General features: G+C 42.6%; 1 protein-coding gene across 1 annotated transcript; it reads right to left on the bottom strand.

The window, feature by feature from the left end:
• Positions 1–746: 746 nt before the first annotated feature.
• On the bottom strand, positions 747–12,367 carry ATPAF1 (ATP synthase mitochondrial F1 complex assembly factor 1). The gene is made up of 9 exons (XM_082226790.1): positions 12,105–12,367; positions 11,245–11,353; positions 9,287–9,322; positions 8,655–8,717; positions 6,813–6,863; positions 5,771–5,818; positions 5,420–5,515; positions 3,748–3,855; positions 747–2,961 (listed from the first exon to the last, which is right to left on the bottom strand). The coding sequence occupies exons 1-9, from the start codon at positions 12,350–12,352 to the stop codon at positions 2,761–2,763; spliced, it is 960 nt and encodes a 319-aa protein (XP_082082916.1). The 5' UTR covers positions 12,353–12,367; the 3' UTR covers positions 747–2,760.
• Positions 12,368–23,418: the final 11,051 nt, after the last annotated feature.

Genomic DNA, 23,418 nt, shown 5'->3' with positions numbered 1-23,418 from the left:
CACTATTACAGTATACCTCGGGTTACAGATGCTTCAGGTTACAGACTCTGCTAAACCAGAAATAGTACCTCGGGTTAAGAACTTTGCTTCAGGATGAGAACAGAAATCGTGCGGCGGCACAGAGGCAGTGGGAGGCCCCATTAGCTAAAGTGGTACCTCAGGTTAAGAACAGTTTCAGGTTAAGAACGGACCTCTAGAACGAATTAAGTTCTTAACCCGAGGTATCACTGTATAACTTTTTAAAGTGTCATAGCTTTTCCCCAAAGAATCCTGGGAACTGTCATTTATTAAGGGTGCTGGGAGTTGTTAAGAGACATGAATTCTCTTCAAGAAGCTACAATTCTGAGTTCTCTGGGAAACAGGACTCATTGTTAAACCGCTTTGGGAACTGTAGTTCTGTGAAAGGAAAGGGGTCGCCTAACAACTTGCAGTGCAAAAGTTCCCAGGGTCTTTGAGGAAAGTTATGGCTGTAAAAAGTGGTATAATAGTGCTTTAAAACGTATGGTATAGATGTGGCCTCAGTTAGATTAATCCCTTTTCATTGACCAAAAAGGTATCCTTATTATTTGGGTACAGACTACTATTATTTTTTAAGATGAATTGTTTGCAATACAAGTACGTAGAAAAAATTACCAGTAGCAGATCCCATAATAGAAGAGGCACAAAAAGTTTAGTCCTCTGAACAAAAGTTCCCAAGAGGTGCCTAGTGTAACATGTGCATATAATCTAAAATAAAAGTAGTATGCTTTTTCAGAATATTGTTTTTATTCATATGCAAAGGTATACAGATTCATTCAATCAACACACATGATTAATCAAGCAATTTTTTGGAATCAGGTAGCAATCCTGCTTATCTCCCTTTCTTTCTTGCCCCATTTCACCTGTTTTCCAAGGTATCGCAAAGCTTTGGTTTTCAAATAACGGAGTATTCAACAATATGCAAATTCGCCCGTGATATGCAAAGCAGAAGGTCTTGAATCATTTCAACTAAGGGGGGGGGACACTGGGGTTTTCTCAGCAGGCAGCACATCACAGAACAGAGAAGACAGGCACAAAATAGAAATATTCAAACTTGCAACTTCAAAAAAAAATTTCAAAATTGCAAGTTCTCTCCCTGCTCCCCTTATTTGACCACAGTGAGCCTACTAGTTGCCACTGCCCCTTTACTGTAGATTGAAGGGACTGACAGATACTCATTTCTGATCCCAACCTGAGAAGGGAGCTAATTAGGCTCACAGATACCGTCTTATGCCTTCCTTCTTTCCTGCTGTCTATGGGGGGTATGCAGCTAAGTCATGGTATGAGCAGAATTGCCCCCTTCCCCAAAAGAAATGCTATTGAGGGTTCCCCCAACCCTCTGGAGCAGGAGAAGGAGAAGTTGTCCTGCTCATGCCATGACTTAGGGATGCATCAAATGCTGTGCATATGGAAGGTCTACTTCTGAAACATGACCTTCTCTTCTTCTTTTCTCTGTGTGCCCTTGCCCCTGCCTCCCAAATCTGCTCCTGAGGATCCTACAAGCCTCAGGAGATTTTGAGGATGTGGGGTTGCAGGAGAGAAGAGAGCATCGGAAAGCTACGTTGTGTAGGCAGAACAGTAGTGTTGGATGCAACCCAGAGATGGATACAACTTTGTGGGTTGAGAGTCATGCCTAGCGCTTGCAAGACCAGAGGCATCTGCACCTGGGCTTTCCTGAACCTGCCACTTGTCCCCCTTCTCACCCCATCCCTGTCAGGTTCAGAAACAAACATCTGGGCCAAATAAGGTTCTGAACCAGTTACACAGAAGCGGCAAGAAAGAGGGGAAACACAAGATAACAAAGCATTATCTCCATTTCACAGATGAATGACGAGTAAAATCGCGCATGGCCCAGTTCCTCAACATCTATGGGGCTAGGAATAGCTTAAGATCCGTCTCATTTCTAAAAATATGTAGTTCTATCTCATAAAGGCGCTTTTAGAGGATGAAGGCAACAGGGCATTTCCTCAGCCCTAGTCAGTGTTGGTGAAATTGACTCAACACCTTTCCAGTACTAAGAACTGCCAGCAGCATCATGGAAAACATTCAACCATCTTTCATGGAGGACAGCCTCAGACGAAAGTTATTTATTCATTAATTAAAAAAAGAAAAAAATGTACCAGATGTACCAGGTGCAAAATTCGGTCGCCCTAAACAGATTTCCATTTTGTGCTTATTCACGTCCTACTGTCAGATTTTTAAGCTCTCTGGGGCTGGAAATTGTCCTTTTTGCTTGGGCTGTAGTTTCCTGTATGTCAAGGGTGTTTTAGTGTAAATAATAAAAATATATATTTTGTCTAAGAACGTAGCACATTATGATGTAAATAATGGTATTTTTTGTCAGGAAACTTACCGCATCCATCTACGGTAGTGTCTCCTAGCTCCCCCCGTCCAATTATGTTCCCTTGCTAAATGAAGAGATTTAAATAAACCTTCATAAATGCTGAAATTTGCTAGTCTGTGTGTGTTTTTTGGGTGGGGGGGAAGCAAATGCCAAACCCCATCAAGTGGATATCAAGGTTATGCTTTCCTTCTTTCTCCTACCAGCCAGAAACAAAGGCTGTGCAAGTACCTCCATGCTCCCAGATGCATAGGTCACTTGGTAAGATATTCATCTCCCCATCAGATGTCAATGTCACACCTTTCCCATCAAGATTATTTCAGTCGGAAGCAGCCGCTCCAGAATTCAAGGCAAGAGCACTTCCGATACCCGTCATGTCTCTTCAAGGCTTCTCCCACCACTCAAGCAGTGGACGATGGTGGGTCTTGCTGGGGCCTGAGTTCTTCTCCCAGCCTGCTCTGTTCAAGCTCACCTATTACAGACATGTACTTAAACTCATTTGGCCGGTGGTTAAACTCTTCCACTAAACGATAGGTCTCTTCACGGTCCGTGGCATAAAAAAGCTGCACCTGGCTGGCTAGGCACTGGGCTTCTGTGACAGTCTGTAAGATGTAAAACAGAAAGACACACAATTAAAGTTGTCAGGTCAGTGACAGCCCTTCTTCAGTCCAAAGACCACCCTGTTTTCACCAGCTGACCTAAGTCCAGGAATGGACTGTGGATCTATGTTTTGTGACTATCCTGTTTTGTGCCATAGGGATGGCTAATCCAGCTGCAATGTAAAAGCCCTGTGCTTGTGGTGCAGAGTCAATAAGGTTCCTGGCCCCACGGCAACACTGGTTATGAAACTGAATGTCGCACCACCATGATACTGCTCTCCCCCAACACTACTACACCTCACAATTGAAGGAGGGCAGGAATTTCAAGACTGAATGCTCATTCATGTCAAAATTCAAATCCAAATACCTCCCAGTGATTTGAAAAACAAAGATGTAAAAGAGAACGGTTCGAGGAGACTCTCAGCTGCAAAAACAAAACCCAACAAGAATGTAAAAAGGAGGGAACAACATGCTGCTTGTGTTCTGGACACTATAAACCAGGCATGGCCAAACCTGGCCCTCCAGCTGTTTTTGGGACTACAATTACCATCATCCTTGACCACTGGTCCTGTTAGCTAGGGATGATGGGAGTTGTAGTCCAGAAACAGCTGGAGGGCCAAGTTTGGCCATGCCTGCTATAAACCATAGCTTATGACAGTGGGAATGAACCTGTGCTAGCAACCTGGTGTCTTACCTATGTTCTGATCTGATTTACATTTTAAAGCTTTTGGCAGAAACAGAGCTGGGAGTTCAAGTTCTTCATCTGGCAGTGAGAACCAAGATGCTTACCAAAAATCTAGGATCCATTTCACCTGTCATCAGTACAATGCCCTTTTCCTCTTGTAGCTCGGGATAATGATACAGGACCAACTGGGTGGGTGCAGATTCCCCTCGAGACTAAAGGAAATAAAAATATATTATTAAGAAGTATATGCAAGGTGGACCTTTAAGCAAAAGATCAGAAGCCAGAACTTTCAATAATGAGCTAATCATTTCAAAACTTAATTCAATGCATCTTAAACCTTCCAGACCCAAAAAGTCACCCACCAGATATAGGAAATCAAAACTAATAGTCCTAATGAACATTCCAGGTTTGCATGTGAAAACTATGCTGATATTTAGGAATCTGAAGCTTCTGCAACAGAGCTTTCCATGTTAGTGTCACACGTCATGACACATTAGTGTGGCGGCTGCAATGTGTAGGTGCGTCATGCGAATCCTGCACATGCTCCACCCAGGGCTGGAAAGGGGTTAATTTAACCTCCAGTTTGCTAGTGAAACTGGATCACTGCATCATGAAATGATGCAGGTCTAAAAAGTGTCACCAACATGAAAAATTTGGAAACCTCTACTCAACAACAATATGAAACTATTTTAGAATGGGTCATACAGAAGCCTAAAGTTGAAAAACTCTGAACTACTTTATTTTTCCAGGCAAGGTTTTCTCACAATTATTTTAGTGAGACCAATGTGTTAACATCTACGAAGATATCCTTGCTCGTCAGCCTCTCAAAACCCATGTTCAACTAGTCGGAACACAAATATTCCAACTCTCAATCTTCCAAAGTTAAAAACAATTTCTCTTAAAACAGAGGTTAGCTGCCATCCAGAGAAAAAGCAGGGAAAGATCCAAACAGGACACGCTGTAGGACTTTTGCATTCTGGGCCCTAACTGTGTCCTTCTCACCATGTTAAATTTAAAATGTAGCTTGAAATGTTAGCACAGTATGTGGGCAACCTTCCTCTTCATAGGCTGTCCGTTGAATTAAAGGACTCCCTGAATTCTGGACTACAAAGTCAAGAGAGCACAGAAAAGACACATGGGAATGCAAAAAATAGGGAAACTTAAACAAAGAAAACAGGAGAAAGTTGTGATGGGAAGCTGGATTCCTCTAAAAGAAGCTGAATGAATTTTTAATAGGAAAAGACAAGGAAGTATTTTACTACAGGACACAGTTAGCTCCAACAACTGTTTAACTTCCCATGTCTGTACTGTACACACCTCTGTACCAAGAGACTTTGAACAATAATATCTCAGCTTAATAAACTGAGATAAGAATGAACCTTATGGCCGTGCATGGCAAGCCCTTCATAGCCAGAGCAAACCAAACCAGGTAAGTATTCAATTAACTAGGGATTCCTGTTTCATCCAAACCCAGAATCTTTGACGAACAGTTTAGAACAAGCAAAGCACGAAGCTGACTTTGAAACGTGGCTGAGTATCTTGTCTTGCTCTGAAGTGGTTAGACACTTTTATAACGCTTCTGAAAGCCTCATAACAGAAAAGACACCCCTTGAAATCCCACAGCTCAAGTAATACTGCATTAACAGTGTCCACGTGAAACAAGGAATTGCCATGTGTTTTATGGAATGTTTTACACAGGAGCAAATGTAATTTAAAAAACACAGTTTCTACTTCCAAGTCTGTTTCTGGCAATCAGTTTTGCCAAAGTTCACCTACCTGAACGTTTATCAGAGAAGTGAAGTGGAGTTCTGGTCCTGACCAATGTCCCACAAAAAATTCATAGCCCTCCTTTCTTGGCAGTGGATATAGAAACTGGTGGGGAAATCAAATAGGTTAATTAAATTTAATTAATTTATTTTTCTTTCTTTATTGGATTTATACACTGCCCTTCATCGTAAGATCTCTGGGCGGTTAACAAATCCCAGCTCAGGATGAAATCAGAAACATAGAAGCTTCAAGAATACAATTTTGCAGCCACAATAAATCAAGGTGGGTAGGAAGCATGATAACCTTGATAAAAAGCTTCATTCCAAAAGAAATCAATCAAGACACATGTGCTATACTTACAGATGGGCAGTCCTGAACTCGCTTCCATATCAGATCAAAAGTCTTACCCTGTAGAAAGAGGGGGGGGGGAGAGAAAGGATATTTAACTAACTCTCAGTGCTAGTAAAGAAAGCTTAGGGGTTTGGGGTTTGTTTTTGTTTATTTAAAACATTTATTTACATCCCATCATTCCAGTTGCTTGCTGTGGTTTGCAAAATAACAAAGCATTAAGAATGGTTAACTCAAAAAATCAAATATTAAAAATGACAGTAAACCACAGTACATATAAACATTAAAACACCTCCTTTTAACTTCTGAAGGCCTTTAAAATCAATAAGACTGATTTTCATGTGTGTGAAAATTCAGCAAAAATAATAATACAATGCCATACTTTTTGAAGAATTCCAACACCTTCTAGTCAGTACTAAGAATATTCAATTTTGCTGCAGGTTTAGATCAATCCATCAGAGCTGCTTGAGTGTTCTTGTTTGAATAGCTAATTGCCACTTATAATATCTAAGGACTTTATGAGAAGATTCCATATGCAGATGGACTCTGTATATGTAGGCAACCGCAAGTAGAAAACATTCTTCATTATTTGTTACATTGCCCATTATACACGGAACCTAGGAGACACTTTTATAATCCCGTTTCTTCAAGAAAGCAGTCCCTTCTTGGAGGAGAGGGTTCTGTGGCTGCTGAATAACTCAAACACCTCGGTGACTCAAAAAGTGGCCCTTTTTGCACTGGCAGCAAAAAAGAAGGATTTGGACAAAAAAGCAGTAAATTGCAAGGAAGATTAGGATATATAATTTGAAATACACTGTATTTCATGGTGGCTTCCCATTTATAGTCTCGCTTCCATTGCACGGTTCTGGTGGCTTAAGCAGAGGATTTGTTCTATATTTTTATAGTGTTTGTATGGTTTGTCATGGCCTTCAGCTAGCACAATAAACTTACTGAACTGAACTGTAACTGCTAAGAGCAAAAGATATCCTGCTTAGCAGACCTGTGTGCCCTGAACTCGACAGCGCTCACACTGTTGTGTATTGACTGTACTTACAGGAATAACTGCATAAACTGTGTCTTCTCCAGAATAATACTGCTTCCATATCTGAAAGAAAGAAAGAAAGAAAGAAAGAAAGAAAGAAAGAAAGAACATTAACTTCATAGACCATCACCTAAGATGACTTAGTGATGGCTAACCTAAGTCATACTTGGTGTGGACCCACTGAAATCAATGAACTTATGTTATTTACCAAGAATTTCAATCGGTCTACCCTGAGGGTGTCTAACACTACAATCCTAACCATGTCTACACAAAGGTAAGTCCTACTGAATGCAGCAGAATTTACTCACAAGTAAGTAGGTTTAGAATTGCAGCCTTTGTTGGAAACCACACAAATGCAATAGTCCTAAATTCACATTACTACTTATATGATTAGTCAATACTAATGGAAGCTTGGCCTTGACTGTTGCATTTTTTCAGCCCTGATGGATTCTATCTGCTTGGAATAAACAGAGGATCACTGCACAAATTATTTTGTTTATTTACTGCCTAACCCCCCCCCCCAGCCACATTCACCTTTGGCCAAGCATCTGGGGTCACATGCTAGGGGTGGGTGCAGCCACCCAACACTATAGCACATATTTTTGCATGCCCACACATAGCCTCCCTCTCCTCAGGTAATGTGCTGAGGAGTGGAAATTATGGCCCACCCTCTGCTTGTCACTGACTGATCAGATGCTCTAGAAGGGGCTAAGTTAAATCCTCAACAGGGTGCTGGGCTACAACCATCCCAGCACAGTATCTGATGTTTTTAATTTTTACTGCCATCAAATAAATCCATTGAGTCTAGGGGCATAGGGAAAAATTGATGGGGGGAGGCTGGATCAAGCTTCTGAATGGGGAGTTAGCCATTCACGGATGTCTATCCTATCCATCAGCAGGGCTTTCAGGGCAGCTAACAATTCAAACAAATGGACACCATAAAAGAAATAATAATAAAATAGCATGCAGAAGTATAAAACAACAACAACAAAAATCTTTAGGTTGGCAAGATACCCTTTGGAATATCTGAAAATGTCATCAATCAGTGTGTATGCATCTTATCTCCTTCCCCCATGCACACTCCCTTTCTTCTTGCTTGTTTTCTCTGGGTTATACCCAGTGGTAGTCATACTTTGAACATACTTATTGAAATTAATGGAAATGACAAACTTAGGTACATTAATTTTAATGGGCTTAACTGAGTAGAACTTAGCTGGATACAACCCAGCCATCAGAACGGGCAGTGTGTGGTGGTTTTATTCTATTTAAATAAATAAGCATCAGCTGATGTTTAAAAGGACCTGGGGGGGGGAAGGTCTCCATCTGATATTAAAAATACACCAAGGTGGGTACTAAGTGACCCTTCTTCCAGAGAGTATTCTAAAAGTGGGCTACCACTACAAAAAAGACCCTACCCTTGGTAGGGACCCACCACACCACACAATGAAAGAAAGGGGCACCCAAACAGCATCTGATGAAGATCTCAGTGAACAGGCAAGCAATATATGGGAACAGACTTCTGCCCATTACTGTTCTCACAAGGAAATTATCTCTTTGCATAACAACCATGAGTTTATCATTATGAGTGAAGTGAATAGCAGCTGCCTGATCCATAACAGACACTTCCCTGTATTTCACACCTGATAGCAGTCTCCTATTTTTATTCACAGCTGGTGTCTCCATGTAAGAAACAGGCATGTGTGAAATGGCCCAGAGTGTCTTATGAGCCGCTGGATGTATATCTATAGCTACATATCTGCTTTCACAAGTTAACATGAAGAAATACTTTCTGTTGAGATAAAAGATTAACAAAAGCTAAATGGAAAATGTTTCTACCACTTCAGTTTGGGTCACCTGTTTTATTTCGTCGGGCTTCTTCCGTTTCATCATCTCCACATTAAGGATAGAATCAAGTGTCTGCAACAAATGACAACAGTTAGTGACATAAACTGAAACATATGATATGAGGAAAAGAAACAAAAAGTCTGAATTATTGCACATACAAACATGGACAAATCCATTGTGAAAGACAAAAATGCAGCAATGCCCAATAAGAAGGTATAATAGTAATTATAAGACTTCTGTGAAACCTAATGGGCTGGCAGGGGAGAAGGAGGGGGGGAGGCAGGAAACAGAGCACAAAATCTGACAGCTCATGAGAGGCAATCAAACACAGCTTCTGCCAGACTGGTGCCCTCTGGCTGTTTTGGATGACAACTCCCACCAGCACCAGCCAGCACAAGAAGCTGTACTCCAAATAGATTGAAGGCAACTGGCTGGTGGTCGCAGAACTAGACTCTGCTGGTTCCTCACAAGACTTTATGTAGAATATCTCATTAAAAAAACCAGCTGCCTGTCTGAGAACTTTGCTGACAGTCGCACATAAGCCAAAGGCTGAACATGAACTGAAAGTCAAGTCCTTCATACATAATCCCAAGTAAGGTAAATAAGAAAAGAAAGGCTACTTTACAAAAATACAAGCTTACCTTATTTTTTGTGAACCCATGAAGTGATTCTTTGAACTAAGATTAAACATAAAAACACTTATTTTAAATAGATACCCTTCATGCCATCATAACCTTATTAAAGAAAAAATTGTTAAAGCTATTTATCAAGGAAGGAGAGCAATCTAGACACATACACACATACCCGGATAGTTAAAAATAATACATAGGCCAAGGCATTGTGCGGAAAACATTGCAATTAATGGTAGCATAGAACACAGATTTCCTGATGATATATTGCAGATTTGGAGGGGGGGATGCCAAAATAAAAAAACTTCCAATCCTTTATAGGGAAAACCTTTTTTGATATTATTGAGAGCTTTTCTGATAAAAATATACATTGTTACAAAAACAACTGGGCAGCAATGTCAGTTTATTGGATAATAAAGTCCTTTTAAAAACTTTTACAGGGCAACCCTATACACACCCACCTAAGACTGTCTCATTCAACTTAATGGGGCTTACCTCTAAGTAGACATGCACTGGACTCTATTATCGAAGAATATTTTTTTAAGCACCAAATTAAGGAGATAGCGGGTTCCCCCCACCCCGTCCCGCCAATTGCTAATCATTTTAACACAAGCATTTACAAAAACTGTTAGTGGCTGTCAGGGGTTCAGGAGCAGAGGCGAGGGCAAGGGAGGAAACAGAGAGCGAGGGGGAGGAGGCAGAAGAAAGGATGAGTGATGACGACGACCCGAGATCTCCGAGCCTTTCCAGTGAATCAGAAGATTCACAAAAAGGAGCACCAGTGGCCAGGGCAAGGGGGGAGACTAGGGGGACACCCCAGGAAGAAAGAGCCAGAGGGGACTCAGAGGGGAGCAGTTGGAGATCGGGACCAACGTCACCGCCAGAGAGTAGGAAAGAGGAAGAGCGCCAGGGAGCAAGCGCTGGCAGCTCGCAACAGGAGGGAGGGCACGAGTCAGGAGTGGCCACACCTTCATCGGGGAGCGAAGTGACGGTTAGACGGAAAGTGGAAGGTTGGGCGCGCGCGCCAAGTTCAAATGCACAGGAAGGTGGCGCAGTAGGCAGCCCGGAAAGGGAGCCAGGTCCTAAAGCCCGGCGCAAGGAGACAGGAGAGTCAGGGGGGTCAGCGTCAGAAGAATCCCGGAAGGAAGAGACCCAGGGGGGCAGAGGGACCCAGAGGAGAACTGTCAGGCGGAAAAGGTGGAGCAGGGCTAGGATATTAAGTTGGTGCGCAAGGGGCGGAGACTCAGACGGAGCTTCGCCGATCTAAGCATAAGACGTAGGGTTGCACGCAGCAGCTCGAGAATGGAGACTGTAACTCAATAAAGACTTTTATTTAACGATCGCTGGCTAGCGTGATCCTCTGTGAGCTAGGATCTGGAAGTAACCCTGACAGTGGCTTTTACAACGTATAAAAATCATCTGACAACATTGAATACCTACTTTTTTTACTTCAGAAACAGTGTTTTATTGATATGCCAACATATGCAGATTCAGATATCATGCAGGGTTTCGTTGTCTTTGATGGAGTTCCTGCTCCATCAAATCATAGAATTGTAGAGTTGGAAGGGACCACAAGGGTCATCTAGTTCAACCCGCTGCAACTCGGGAATCTTTTGCCCCATGTGGGACTTGAACCCATGATCCGGAATTTAAGAGCCTCGTGCTCTACCAGCTGAGCTATCACCCCAGCTATACAGGAAAGAAGTGGCCAACCTGCACTAGTTACATTTTCTGTGTGGTCATGTAAAATGTGTGTGTATACCGAAACAAACACGTTTTGTTAAGATAACTGGAATGCAAATTCTAGCAAACATCACAAAGGCTTTCATCAATTTGTTTGAAAAGCATTTAGCATAAAATAAACAAGACAGGAACCCATCTGTGCACAGCTACACACATTCACACACATGTAAACAGAAGTCAGGAATAAATAAAATATCTGACAAATGGAGTTTGGATATTGGCCTTGCCTTTTCCTCCATCAGTCTGACAAACTCTGCTTGCTTCGAATCTCCCACCGGCTGCTTTTTCACTTCGCTCCTTTGATCCAGTCGGGATTCAAAAATTTCTGGATTGGATCTGAATCAAAGTTCGAACTGATTATATAGCTGCCAGGCACTCGCGGGTGTTTCCTTTCCAGCTCATTCCCGCCCGATCCCAAGCAGCCCAGGGTGGGCCAAAAACATATCCGTTCAGCTTTCCTTTCAATCCCCGCGAGCAAGACAACAGGATAGCAGGAGAGCAGCAACCCATAAGCGCAGAGCTAATCGGAAGTCCTGCAAGAGCAAAACTACAAGCAGCAACTCTTTCTGATTGATAGCAGCTCCTAAATCAGGGGACCTTGAATCCACACAAGGTTAGGGCGGAGAGTAAACAACCATATGAGGAGGTGTGGCAAAGCAAAGTTTTTAAAATACGGGAGAGGCGGGTGAGAGCCTGATCCTGAAGCGAGTCCCACTGCGAGTTACAAGTGTACCCAGGGTTGCATACATACCCTTGCCTAGTGCTTTTTTTTCTGGGGGAGGGAAATGCCGCTAAACATTTTGTGAATCTTTGTACTTTTCTCCATTTACTGCCTTTATTTTCCCGGATTTGAACTACAAAATGGTGATTTTCTTGAGTCAAAATGAGAGTACCCCAAACATATTTTTTTAAGAAAAAAAAATCACTGCCCTTGCCATACACAAAGAGCTTGCCTAAGCGAAGCGGGGGAAAGGGTACTTGGAGGTTGCTATCAGATCCCCGCTTCTCTCCCCCCTCAAAATAATAGTAACTCAGGAGGGGGTCGGGCCCATCATGTTCCCCGGGACATCTCTGCCTCCTCTGTTACCTGCGGAGCTCCTGGATCTTGCCTTGGTACTTGGCGAAGAAGGGGTTCGCCTCCAGGCCCCCGCCGCCGCCCGCCGCCCCGCGAACCGAAACCGCCAGAAGTCGAGGTTGCGGGGGCAGCAGCAGGCCCAGAGGCCGCAAGGCGGCGAAGCGCCCCACCAGCGCCCCTCGGGACAGCCCCAGCCCCGCCGCCCCAAACCACAGCTGCTGCAGGTGCCCCGCCGCCATCCCGCTCCTGTCGGCCCACATCCGCGGAGAGCAACGCGGAACACCGCCCTCCTCGCCGCCGCGGCCCGGCACAAAAGTTCCGGGGGAGGAAGAAACAACAGGCGGAGGCGGCGGGCGGGCGGGCGGGCGGGCGGGCGAGCTGCAGCGATTCCTTTTGAATGGGCGGCGGCGGACGCGGCGAAGGAGAGTGCAGGAAGCCCCCTAATCTCTGAGGGTGCGCTGGTGCTGCTGCTACAGGTCGATCCTGTGCAGTTTTGTTGCGGAGGAAGCTCCCCCAGACCGGCTCCGACTGCTAAATCCTTTCTCCACGGCAAAGGTGTGGAGCACGGGATGGTCTATATGTGCCAGATTTACGTATAAGCTAAACAAGCTCTAGTTTAGGGCCCCACTCTCTTGGGGGGCCCCCAAAAAAAATTAAAGGGAAAACCCACTGGATGTACATTTCCAATATATAAGATAAAAAAAGAAATAAAATAAAACCTACATACAGCAACAGTGTTTTGTGTTGTGTAGGCTCCTATGATGTAAGTAATGCTCGCCAAAATATCACTGGTTTGCTCATTTCTGTATATAGGGTGCCTACATTCTGCGTGGACTGCATGTGCAAATGGCTTTAGATAACTATTAGGTCCATAAATTACCACATAGCATATATTCAACACAAAAAACCAGCAACAATTTGTTGTTGACAAACGACAGCTGGACATATAAAGGGCCCCGGTAGCTTAGGGCCTCATCAAACCTAAATCTGGCCCTGTCCTTACCACACCCTCAGGAGATGCTATGAGGCATCCCAGTGGAGACATTTACTGCCCTTCCAAAAAGGAAATATGGGTGGCTGATGGGCCCACACATGATACGCCTTGTTAAAATAATGCCATCCACACAGGCAATGCCTTTTGTTTAACAAAGATGTTCAAAGTAGCTTGAAGTTCACTTGAGCCTCCATGAGAGCAGTTCCTCAGGTGTGGAAACAAAGGGAACACTTGAAGCCAGGCATGTCTCCGCTCATGCCCCTGCAGTTCCAACCATATTTTCCTTCCTGTCTTTTCAGTCCCATAATGTTCATTGCTCTGAAAATGCATCATGTTTCATCTGCTTGATACCATCTATTTCAGCACAGGGCAATCAACACAGACCCTCCCAAGTGTCTCTATTGTCCAGTCACATCCCTGATTTAGAGAAGCTGTCCCAGTTTCTGATTTGATCCCAGAATGTCCCACTTTTTCTTAGGATGTCTCTATTTTCATTGGAGAAATGTTGGAGGGTATGGTAGGATATCCCTATTTTCAATGGGAAAATGTTGGAAGGTATGGAGTTATCCAGCCCCCAAGCTGTCTGATGGCAGTCCTGCATAGGGAAAAAGGAATAAAAGGAATAATGGTGAAACCTTTATTCAAGAAAATTAAAGACCAGTCCCAAAGGAATACAACCACTTGTGTATAGTAATAAATAATCCTCTGTATTTTGTCATCTGTCATAAAGTAATATACTGCCTCTGTAAGGGGAAAGCTAGCATCACATTAGGGTCTCGAAAACTGAAGTTGAGTTCAAACTGTATTGGATGGAATTATGAGTCCTGAGTTACTGGAAAAGAACTATAAAGAATTATTTTAAATGATATATGAGAGGCCATATACTCCTGAAAACCAGTTGCTGAGAAGGGAGAGGTCTGCTGCTGTTGTGGTCTGGTGAATGTTCAATTAATAATAATAAATAATAAATAATAAATAAATAAAGCACTAAAAAAAGTCCCCTGGGACCACAAATGTTTTTTTCTTTCTTTTAAATGCCAAGAGATCATGAATGTGGGTGGGTACCCAAGTTGAGAGAGGTGATTCCATAATGCAATGAAGCCCCCCCCCACAGAATTAAAATGAAATAAAATTCAAACCACTGCAACCAGTACAATAACCCAGTGAGGAACTGCCAGCCAACGCCCAGGTGAACAAGCGTGTTTTAAGGATGCACTAAAATTTTGATCACATTCACAACCTGCCTTATTTCTTTCACTGTCCCAGAGAGATGTGAGATTGGGAGTGTGATGGGGAACTATAAGGGTCCAGCTGCCTTGCCCTCCTGGGACTAGGAATTAAGGGGTGAGCCAAGGCCTTGAGGGCTGCCTGAAGATACCCAGTAGTGACAGCAGGCCTGGGAGGGAATCTTCAATTCACTTGAAAGTGTGAGCAACTGCCATCTTCAGTTCAGTTGGAAGTGCAGGCAACTGTCTTATTCCTCCTGTGTTGCATAACGAGGAGCTGTTTCTCCTATTTCCACAGGCAAAGTCAGGGCAGAGAGGGGAACCATCCTGAAGATGGATGCCCCACTCCCACGTGACAATTTTTTTAAGACGCTCCTTGATTGTCTTTCCAGTCTAATTCACTTGCTGGATGGGAGCCCATCTTACTTGTAGCTCAGCAACAATTGGAGGGCACCAGGTTGAAGGAGGCCATTTATATGGAGTGGTCAGGCACACAAGAAGCTGCTTTATTCCAGGGCAGACACTTTGTGCAGCCAGCCAGCCAGCCAAGCCTTGCCTATTCTCCTCCTTTGAGGTAGATTTAAAATTCCAAGCAGTGAAAATCAAATCAATCAAATCAAAAACCTCGCCCATTAAGTAGGGCACACTTTTCTTCAGCTCAGTGGAAAGTGCAGAGGACAGTTGTTTGTGCATTCAGTTGGACTGAAGATGGCAGTTAACTGCACTTTGAAACTGAGCTGAAGGTGGCAGTTGCCCACGCTCTCAACTGAACCAAGGATTCTCTGTCCCAGGGCTACTGTTGCCACTGGGCATCTTCAGTCAGACCCCCAGACCTTGGCCCTCCCCTAAATTCCCACCCACAAAACTTCCCCTTCAATTTCCATTTTGGAGACCCCAATGTGATGCTGGAATTCCCCTTACAGAGGCAGTATATTGCTTTATGACCAGGTAACAAAATACAGAGGATTATTACACTATCCACAAGTGGTCATATTGCCTTTGGGGTGGTCTTTAATTTTCTGGAATATTTGTGCATGTGATAAAGTTTCACCATTATTCCTTTTATTCCTTTTGCTAATTTTGGTTTTTGTGCTAATTTTTTCACAATTTTTTTCACAAAGACTACCACACTCTCTTGTTTGAAGTTGCTATGGTGGCAGCATGAAGGTCCTTCCAAAATTTGGTGATGATACGTTCCATGGATTAAGTGTTAAGTGTTAAGGTCCTGGTTTTCTTTCAAATACAAATTCAGTGAAGCCAGCTCGGGGGTTCTGGTGACACGTACAATTTTATTGATGCCATCTATCATCTGTTCCCAAAACCTTGCCACCATAGGGCATGCCTGCTCCCCACTTCCTCCTGCCACCCCTTTAGGTTTGGCAGAAGTCTCATGCTATTGTAGTACTGCTCTCTTGGAAGTTGCTCAGGGTTCCCATCAACTACCGCTGGCCCAAAATGATGATGAGGGAAGGGAGGAAGAGAAATATTACTGATGATGACATTAACAGTTTTATAAACAGTTTTACAGCCAGAATCTATTGATGTGGCGTATTTGAAGATGAAAAAACAAGAGAAAACTAAAGATATAGGTTCCAAAAATAATAAGAAAAAACAATTACAATTGTATTACAATTACAAAGGATAACAATGATGATTATTTAACCAAGGATCTAAACTAGGATGATTATCTAACCAAGTCCTACTCAAACCCACTAGGGCCCATCTATTTCAATTGAAATACTTCTGAGTAGGACTAATATGGGGTACAGCCCTGACTACTAGTACCAATAATAAACAAAATCCAGAATCTAATCCTAGGGGCACGCCCTTATGAGTAAGCAGGTAGAAGAGGAGGAAGAAAGCCAGGCTGGAGCAGACTGTGGCCGGGAGCCTGCAAAGGGAAGCCCAGGATGGGAAGGAAGGCCTTCTCCACCTGAGGAGGAGGTCATCCTCCTTTTCTCCTGCTTGTCTGCCTGGCTGTCCTGTGTTTTGAGGCCCTCCCAGAATGGTATCCTAGCTGCCATTGTCTCATGATAAGGCTTTGGAGTGTTCAGCTCTTTGCAGTTCTATTCCAACGACACCAATCACTTCATCCATATACTCTCTTAGTTCGTTTTTCCTTCCTTCCATAGAATTGGAAAAACAAATAGCCTAACATTGTGAAGACAGTTTTTACACATTCCCGAGTGTTTGTGGATCAATAATGATTATCTCCAGTGGTAAGTCTAGTTTCTAACGCATTAAGCAAGCTTAACTTTTTCTTCTGCAGGTGGTACAAGCAGCAGTTGTGTGCATGGCATTGCTCTAGGGCATGTTCATGGGCAGACTGGTTGGCTACAGCTGTATCTGGCGCATTAGGGTGTGTGTGTGTGTGTGTGTGTGTGTGTGTGTGTGTGTGTGTGGAAGAGAATGATGATGCCAGTTTCTACTCCAGAATCACAAAGCAGAGTTATGTCATTCTGGCACCTGCTTGCCAGTGCTTGTTGAACTCTGTGGAAACTCTCCCCTTTAAATAGTAACTGTTAAAACTTTTGGAATTATGGTGTAGCACTTAGAGGCACGGACAGAGAAGCAGACCCATTTCATCCTCCATGCAGAATCCACAAGACTGAATTTGGTAGGTGAGATATAGCAAACATAGTGCGCTCTAGGTGCTGTAGACTCAAACTCTCATCACCCCTGACCATGGGCCCTGCTGGCTGGGGATGATGGGAGCTGTAGTCAAAACATTTGGAGGGCCATAAATTGGCAAGCATCTTAAAAAGTAGAGACAACACCTTGCCAACAAAGGTCCATATAGTAAAAGCTATGGTTTTCCCAGTAGTGATGTATGGAAGTGAGAGCTGGACCATAGAATTGATGCTTTTGAATTAGGGTGCTGGAGGAGACTCTTGAGAGTCCCATGGACTGCAAGAAGATCAAACCTCTCCATTCTTAAGGAAATCAGCCCGGAGTGCTCACTGGAAGGACAGATCCTGAAACTGAGACTCTAATAGTTTGGCCACCTCATGAGAAGAGAAGACTCCCTGGAAAAGACCCTGATGTTGGGAAAGATGGAGGGCACAAGGAGAAGGGGACGACAGAGGACGAGATGGTTGGATAGTGTTCTCGAGGCTACCGGCATGAGTTTAACTAAACTGCAGGAGGCAGTGGAAGACAGAAGTGCCTGGCGTGCTCTGGTCCATGGGGTCACGAAGAGTCAGACACAACTAAATGACTAAACAACAAGAACAAGAACAAAATTGGCAAGCCCTGTGATGGCTACACAACATCACATTTCCTTAGCAGGTGGCAGGATGACCTTGCTACCATTTGGTCCCCATTTTCTTAACTGAGATATATATGATCCATACATATCCAGTACAACCTCCAAATACCCCCCCCCCCAATGCTCACAACAGAGCAGGGAGAAAGGATGGAGGAATGCAGCTTTGTTGTTAATCACAATTTGACCTCACAGATTATCCAATAAGGATAATGTGAAATGTCTTGGGAAACTATTGGACATTAATTCTACTATAAACTTGATAACATAGTATTCTGCTATCTTATAATGGAAGTAGATAAAAAAGGAGGAACTCATAACATAACTTCTTTTAATGTGTTTATCAGTTTCCACAGTTGAAGGCTTAACCAAGTAGTCAGGATTGACATATTTGTTTCTTCAGCTGCTGTAGCAGCATCTGAAGAAGTTCAATAGTCATTCTAATCCTCTTTATCCCTTTTTGGATCACAACCCATAGTTGCATAGCTTTGATTGTCATAACTCAGAATCAGCTCTATAAAAATTAGGGAAAACGTTACGCAGAATTTCCAAAAGCTCTCTGCAAACACCACCTTCAGTTTTCTCCAAAACCACACAAACTTGAAAAAGTTACATCCCCAAAAGCCTAAATTCCATGTCAGAGGCCAAAAGTTGGTGCACCGTAGTGAAACCAACTATGGACTGCTATGCCCCTATTTTGATGGAAGTGTATTAAAAAACAGCCCATACTGAATGGGGTTGTGAGCTAGCTGTTTAAACACTAACATGCACACAAATACACACATTTCCCAAGGTAAAATGTGGACAAACCTTTCAATCAAAACAGAATTTTGGAATCATTTTTGTAATATTACATACTAGAAGTGTGTTTGTTGTTTTTTTTAAGTATATGCCTTTGCCATGTGTTTTAGTCTTACAAGACTAGATTATAGTACACATTACTCTTCTGACTATCTGCAGGTCTGCTGCCCATCTACTTTGGAAGTCTAGGATTTTGTTACATGCTGGTATTCATTTGTATGCTATTTCTTCAATGGAGGAAAGGAATCCAGCAGAAGCGACGTGCAAAAGCCTGGGTGAAACAGCTGAAAACGGAATCATATTTCCAGCGCGCATTGGCTCACAAGGAAGCTGAACCTGGAAATAAAGCAGAAGCCTGCAGTCCCGTGTCTGATAGCATCCGAAAACCACAAGACAGCTTCTCGGCCAGTGAGATCACCATAGATAGCAGTGGCGATTCCATCCCATCAGCTCAAGAGCCGTACAAGCCAGTGTTTCAGGAAATACCATGCACCTGTGTGCTCTCTCACATGCCGCCACTGCTTGAGCATTCAGCTTCTTACCCTTGCTCAAGTATCCGAGCCAAAAGCATGCCATTCAACTCACCTCTGAAATCTGCCACGTTGACAAAGGAGGCATACAATCTCTGTAGCAGCATCTCTGCCTAGCAGTAAGATGAACCAGCAAGTCTTCATGATTTTAATTGTACCCCAAATAAAGACCAGATGCAGAACAATTTCAAAACCGACTGTGTTGGTTTGTCATTCTGATTTCTATTGTATGTGAAAGGCTGCAGCTCAGTGGGACAGAACATGCTTAGGATATAGAAAAGTTCCAGGTTCAATCCCTGGCATTCAGGTAAGAACCCCAGGAGTATGCTGCTCGGGTCCAATCCCAAAATGGTATGAAGTCTCTGGGTTGTAGTCAAACTAGTGCTACAACCATGTTCCACCGGCAGGAGGATTTCTGCTTGTGCAACCTAACTCTCTTCCTCTCCCTCTCTCCTTTCCCTGTATGCTCCCTAAAACGTATCCCCATGGTTCCCCCAACTCTCCAGAGCAGATAGGGGGTAGGTACAGGGTACACACACACACACACAGGTAAAAGAGCGGAAGTTCCATTACACCAATGTAAATCCTTGCACTAATGGAACAAGTGAATTGGATGAGATGAGTGTCAATGTAGAGAATTATTAGCACAGGAAAAGATTAATCTGTCCAACTGTGTGCATAATGGAATGAAAGCCACACAATTTTTAACATTTCTGAACTGAGCCGGCTTCAAGCTTTGAACAGCAATAAACATCTTGTCAGCTTATGCTGCAAAGCATTTCCTTAATATAAAATTTGATTTTGAAAACAAAATGCCAATTACACCCCAAACAAAGTGTTTTTATTTAAATTTGACATTCACAAATGCATGATAGGTGCAAAATTCTGTAGCTAAAACCAGCTTTAATTCATACAAGCTTTTCTACAGTTCTAAAAGATATCCAATTTGCTTATAAGATGTCAGCAATTCAGCCAATATATATGGAAGGCCAGCTTAAAATAAATTATTTACACAATGCTCAACTAAAATATTTAGTGCAGTAGGCTAACACAAATTATAAAGAAAATAAACCAAAGCAAAGCTAAGAATCTTAGCAAATAATTCTGTTCAAAATTCTAAAAAAAAACCCCACAAAACTGATTGGCTATTCCTATGCGGAAAAGCTTCTCCTAAGACAAGAAACACTGGAGGATATGAACATGGAATAGCTCAACTTTTTCTGGATAGTTTTAGTTCTCTTCACTGTAGCTAAAACACACAAAGGACAAGATCAATACAACCTTTCCATCACCAAAGAAGCAGCTGTCTTAAATACTTCAGAGAAAAATAAACTGTCTCTTGCTTTTAATGCTGTGGAGTCCTTACTATTAAATCCTCTTTTTATATGACCACTCCAAACCAAATATTTTAAGTCACACATTTGTTTTATAAATACACATCAGTTTCATTTCTGCCATCACAAGAGATGCTACAAACAAATTTTATTATTGTGTATTAATTCTCAACCAACATATTTTCAATCTTGGCTGAAGGGCAACAGGGATCACTTCAGTTTTCAGAGAATGCCTCATCTTCACTGGAAGCATTCCAAAAGTGTTAAAATAAGAAACTCAGTATTCACCCAAAGGCCTTCAGTACTGCAGCACTAAAGTGGCTATCCCAGTTTCGTTGGCATTCTTGAAGAAGCAGGTAAAAAAGTTAACCATAGCTATAACCATCTATGTGCTTCTTCCCAACACAGAATGCCACATCACAATGCTGAGGATACTAAACATTGAACAGAAGCTTGGATTTAAGCTTGTGGCTCAAACCCATTTCCCTCCTTTATTTCCATATGTTGCTGGGAGAAGTTACATTAGCACTACTGCATGGGGCTGTGTGCTCCACAGCCTACAAAATATAGCAAAACACTTGCATTGTAAAACACAAGCAGCAAACCGTTAGCAACGTGAGCTAAAACAGTATTCCCTAGAATACATGATTTAGTTCTGCTTGGTATGTTACTGCTGTTATAGTCTTCACAGCCCCATGGATGTTCCTGTTAACATACGCAACTATTGTTCTAACCACAGTACTTGGTTTCTTCTTTAGAGAGAAGAAATTAGACCCAGTTCATGTTATCAGAGATGGGTGGAGACCTACTTTTTATCATCGGTCCCCACATCACACCAGCAAAATGGACCCATGTGAGTTTGCTGAATGATGTGGTTCTCTCCCACATGTGCCACACACACACACTCAGGAGCTGGAAAATGCTACTGTGGGAAGGAGCCATATACTGTAATTAAAACAACACACAAGTCTCTGTACAATTCCCTTGCTGCTCAGGCAACATGAACTGGGCTTTGGAAAGCTTTCTGCATGAGAGGCATCCTTTGAAGTGAGATGGTTTCCAAACATGTTTCCCTTCATGAAAACTGAGATGGTAGAGTTCCGGAGGACTATCACTTTAGTAGTTGAGCATCCAGCCAGCCATGAATATTCCAAAGTATTTGAATGGGATTCCCTATTATGGTAAATATACACCTCAAAGAAAAATTAAACAATTGTCAGTTATTTGCTTAAGAGTGGGGCTAGAAAAGAGCTTCCTTCCATATTAACCATACAAACTAATCTCCCAAAAATACCTTCAACAATTTGGCATACAATCATATTACATAGGTACAAATAAATACTAGCCAAGTTATTTTTATTGCTTCATTTAATTTGGTCAACAGTTTTATACAGAAAGCAGATTAAAAAAGTGGTTGATACTTGTCTGAGAGAGCACTGGTTTTCAGTAATCTTGAAATATTTTTCTACTTCACTGGGCAAGGTCAACTTGCCCAGGTAGGAAACTGGTAGTAAAAAATTAGAGAACCTATGAGAGAAGTTTGGTTTTCAAGGCTTTTCATTATTGTAATGTTTTTGGAGGAATCGTTTCCATCTACTCTAGAGTAAACCAACATAATATCAGACCTCCATGTACACTAGTCTTCTATTAACAGCGACCAGAGTGGTTGGGGCAACTCAGATAGGTGGAATATAGATAAAAGTATTATTATTATTGAAAGATGAGAAATTAAAAAAGAGGGAGTTTTGTTTTTATGTGTTTCTTTTTTTCCTTTTTCCTTTCCCTTTTTGTGTTTAATGTTTGTATTTTTGTATTTTGTGATTTTGTATTTTTCTGGTTTTGTACTTTTTTCTGAATTATTTTTTTGATAAAACTTAATAAAATATTAATTTAAAAAAGTATTATTATTATTGTCCATGGCATGCATATTCAGATGACTGTAAAGTCTGTATTTTGTTGTGTTACTTTGCTGATCAAATTAAAAGTGAAAAGGTAAAATCCTTTTAAAATATCAAAGAATTCTTAAGTTTAAGCAAGGGAACTGTAAAAAGGACCAAGCTGCAGTATACATCAACAGACTCTTCACATTTGCACACACTTTTTAAAACAGCACATGTGGAGTTCCCAATCCAGATATGAACTGCGGTGCTGATCAATGGGTTAATCTTTACTCTCTGTGTGGTGATCCCAATGGAAATCCCTCCCACAAGCTATTTGCCCTATGAGACAATTTCAGAAGGCAGGATTTTCATCACAACAACGATACTGGGAGCAGGGAGGGTTAACCCTCTTCTACTCATGCAACAGGGATGCAGGTGGCGCTGTGGTCTAAACCACAGAGCCTTGGGCTTGCTGATCAGATGGTTGGCGGTTCGAATCCCCGTGATGGGGAGAGCTCCCGTTGTTCAGTCCCAGCTCCTGCCAACCTAGCAGTTCAAAAGCATGTCAAAGTGCAAGTAGATAAATAGGTACTGCTCCAGCGGGAAGGTAAACGGCATTTCCGTGCGCTGCTCTGGCTCGCCAGAATCGGCTTAAGACATGCTGGCCACATGACCTGGAAGCTGTCTGTGGACAAATGCCAGCTCCCTCGGCCTATAGAGCGAGATGAGCGCGCAACCCCAGAGTCGTCCGCGACTGGACCTAACGGTCAGGGATACCTTTACCTTTACTCATGCCACAAGGGACGCGGGTGGCGCTGTGGTCTAAACCACTGGACCTCTTGGGCTTGCCGATTGGAAGGTCGGTGGTTCGAATCCCCACTCTGGCACTCGTCATGCTCCTCCATACACCAATAGTGATTTAAGTCATGCAAGCCACATAACCCGGAAAGCTGTCTTTAGACAAACGCTGGCTCCCTCAGCCTGAAAGCGAGATGAGCGCCGCAACCCCATAGTTGTCATTGACTGGACTTAATCCATCCAGGGCTCCTTTACCATCCTTTTTTTTAACCTTTACTCATGCCACATTGCCAACCTGGATCAGGACACCACACTGCTATTTAAAAACAACAACACTATGTACAAATGCAAAGATACACTCCATGTTTGGCCCCAAATATCCCCAACCTTTTCCTGGCTCACATAAATCAAGAAAGAAGTAAAATGAGAGTACAGGTAAGTCACAACCTATGCTTATTTTACTAATGCAATTACGGCTTTGCGCAGGTCGGTGGGGAA

Source organism: Podarcis vaucheri (genome assembly GCF_965113315.1).
Source record: "Podarcis vaucheri genome assembly, chromosome: 6".
In the NCBI taxonomy this organism is placed as follows: domain Eukaryota; kingdom Metazoa; phylum Chordata; class Lepidosauria; order Squamata; family Lacertidae; genus Podarcis; species Podarcis vaucheri.
This window is presented reverse-complemented; position numbering and strand designations above follow the sequence as displayed.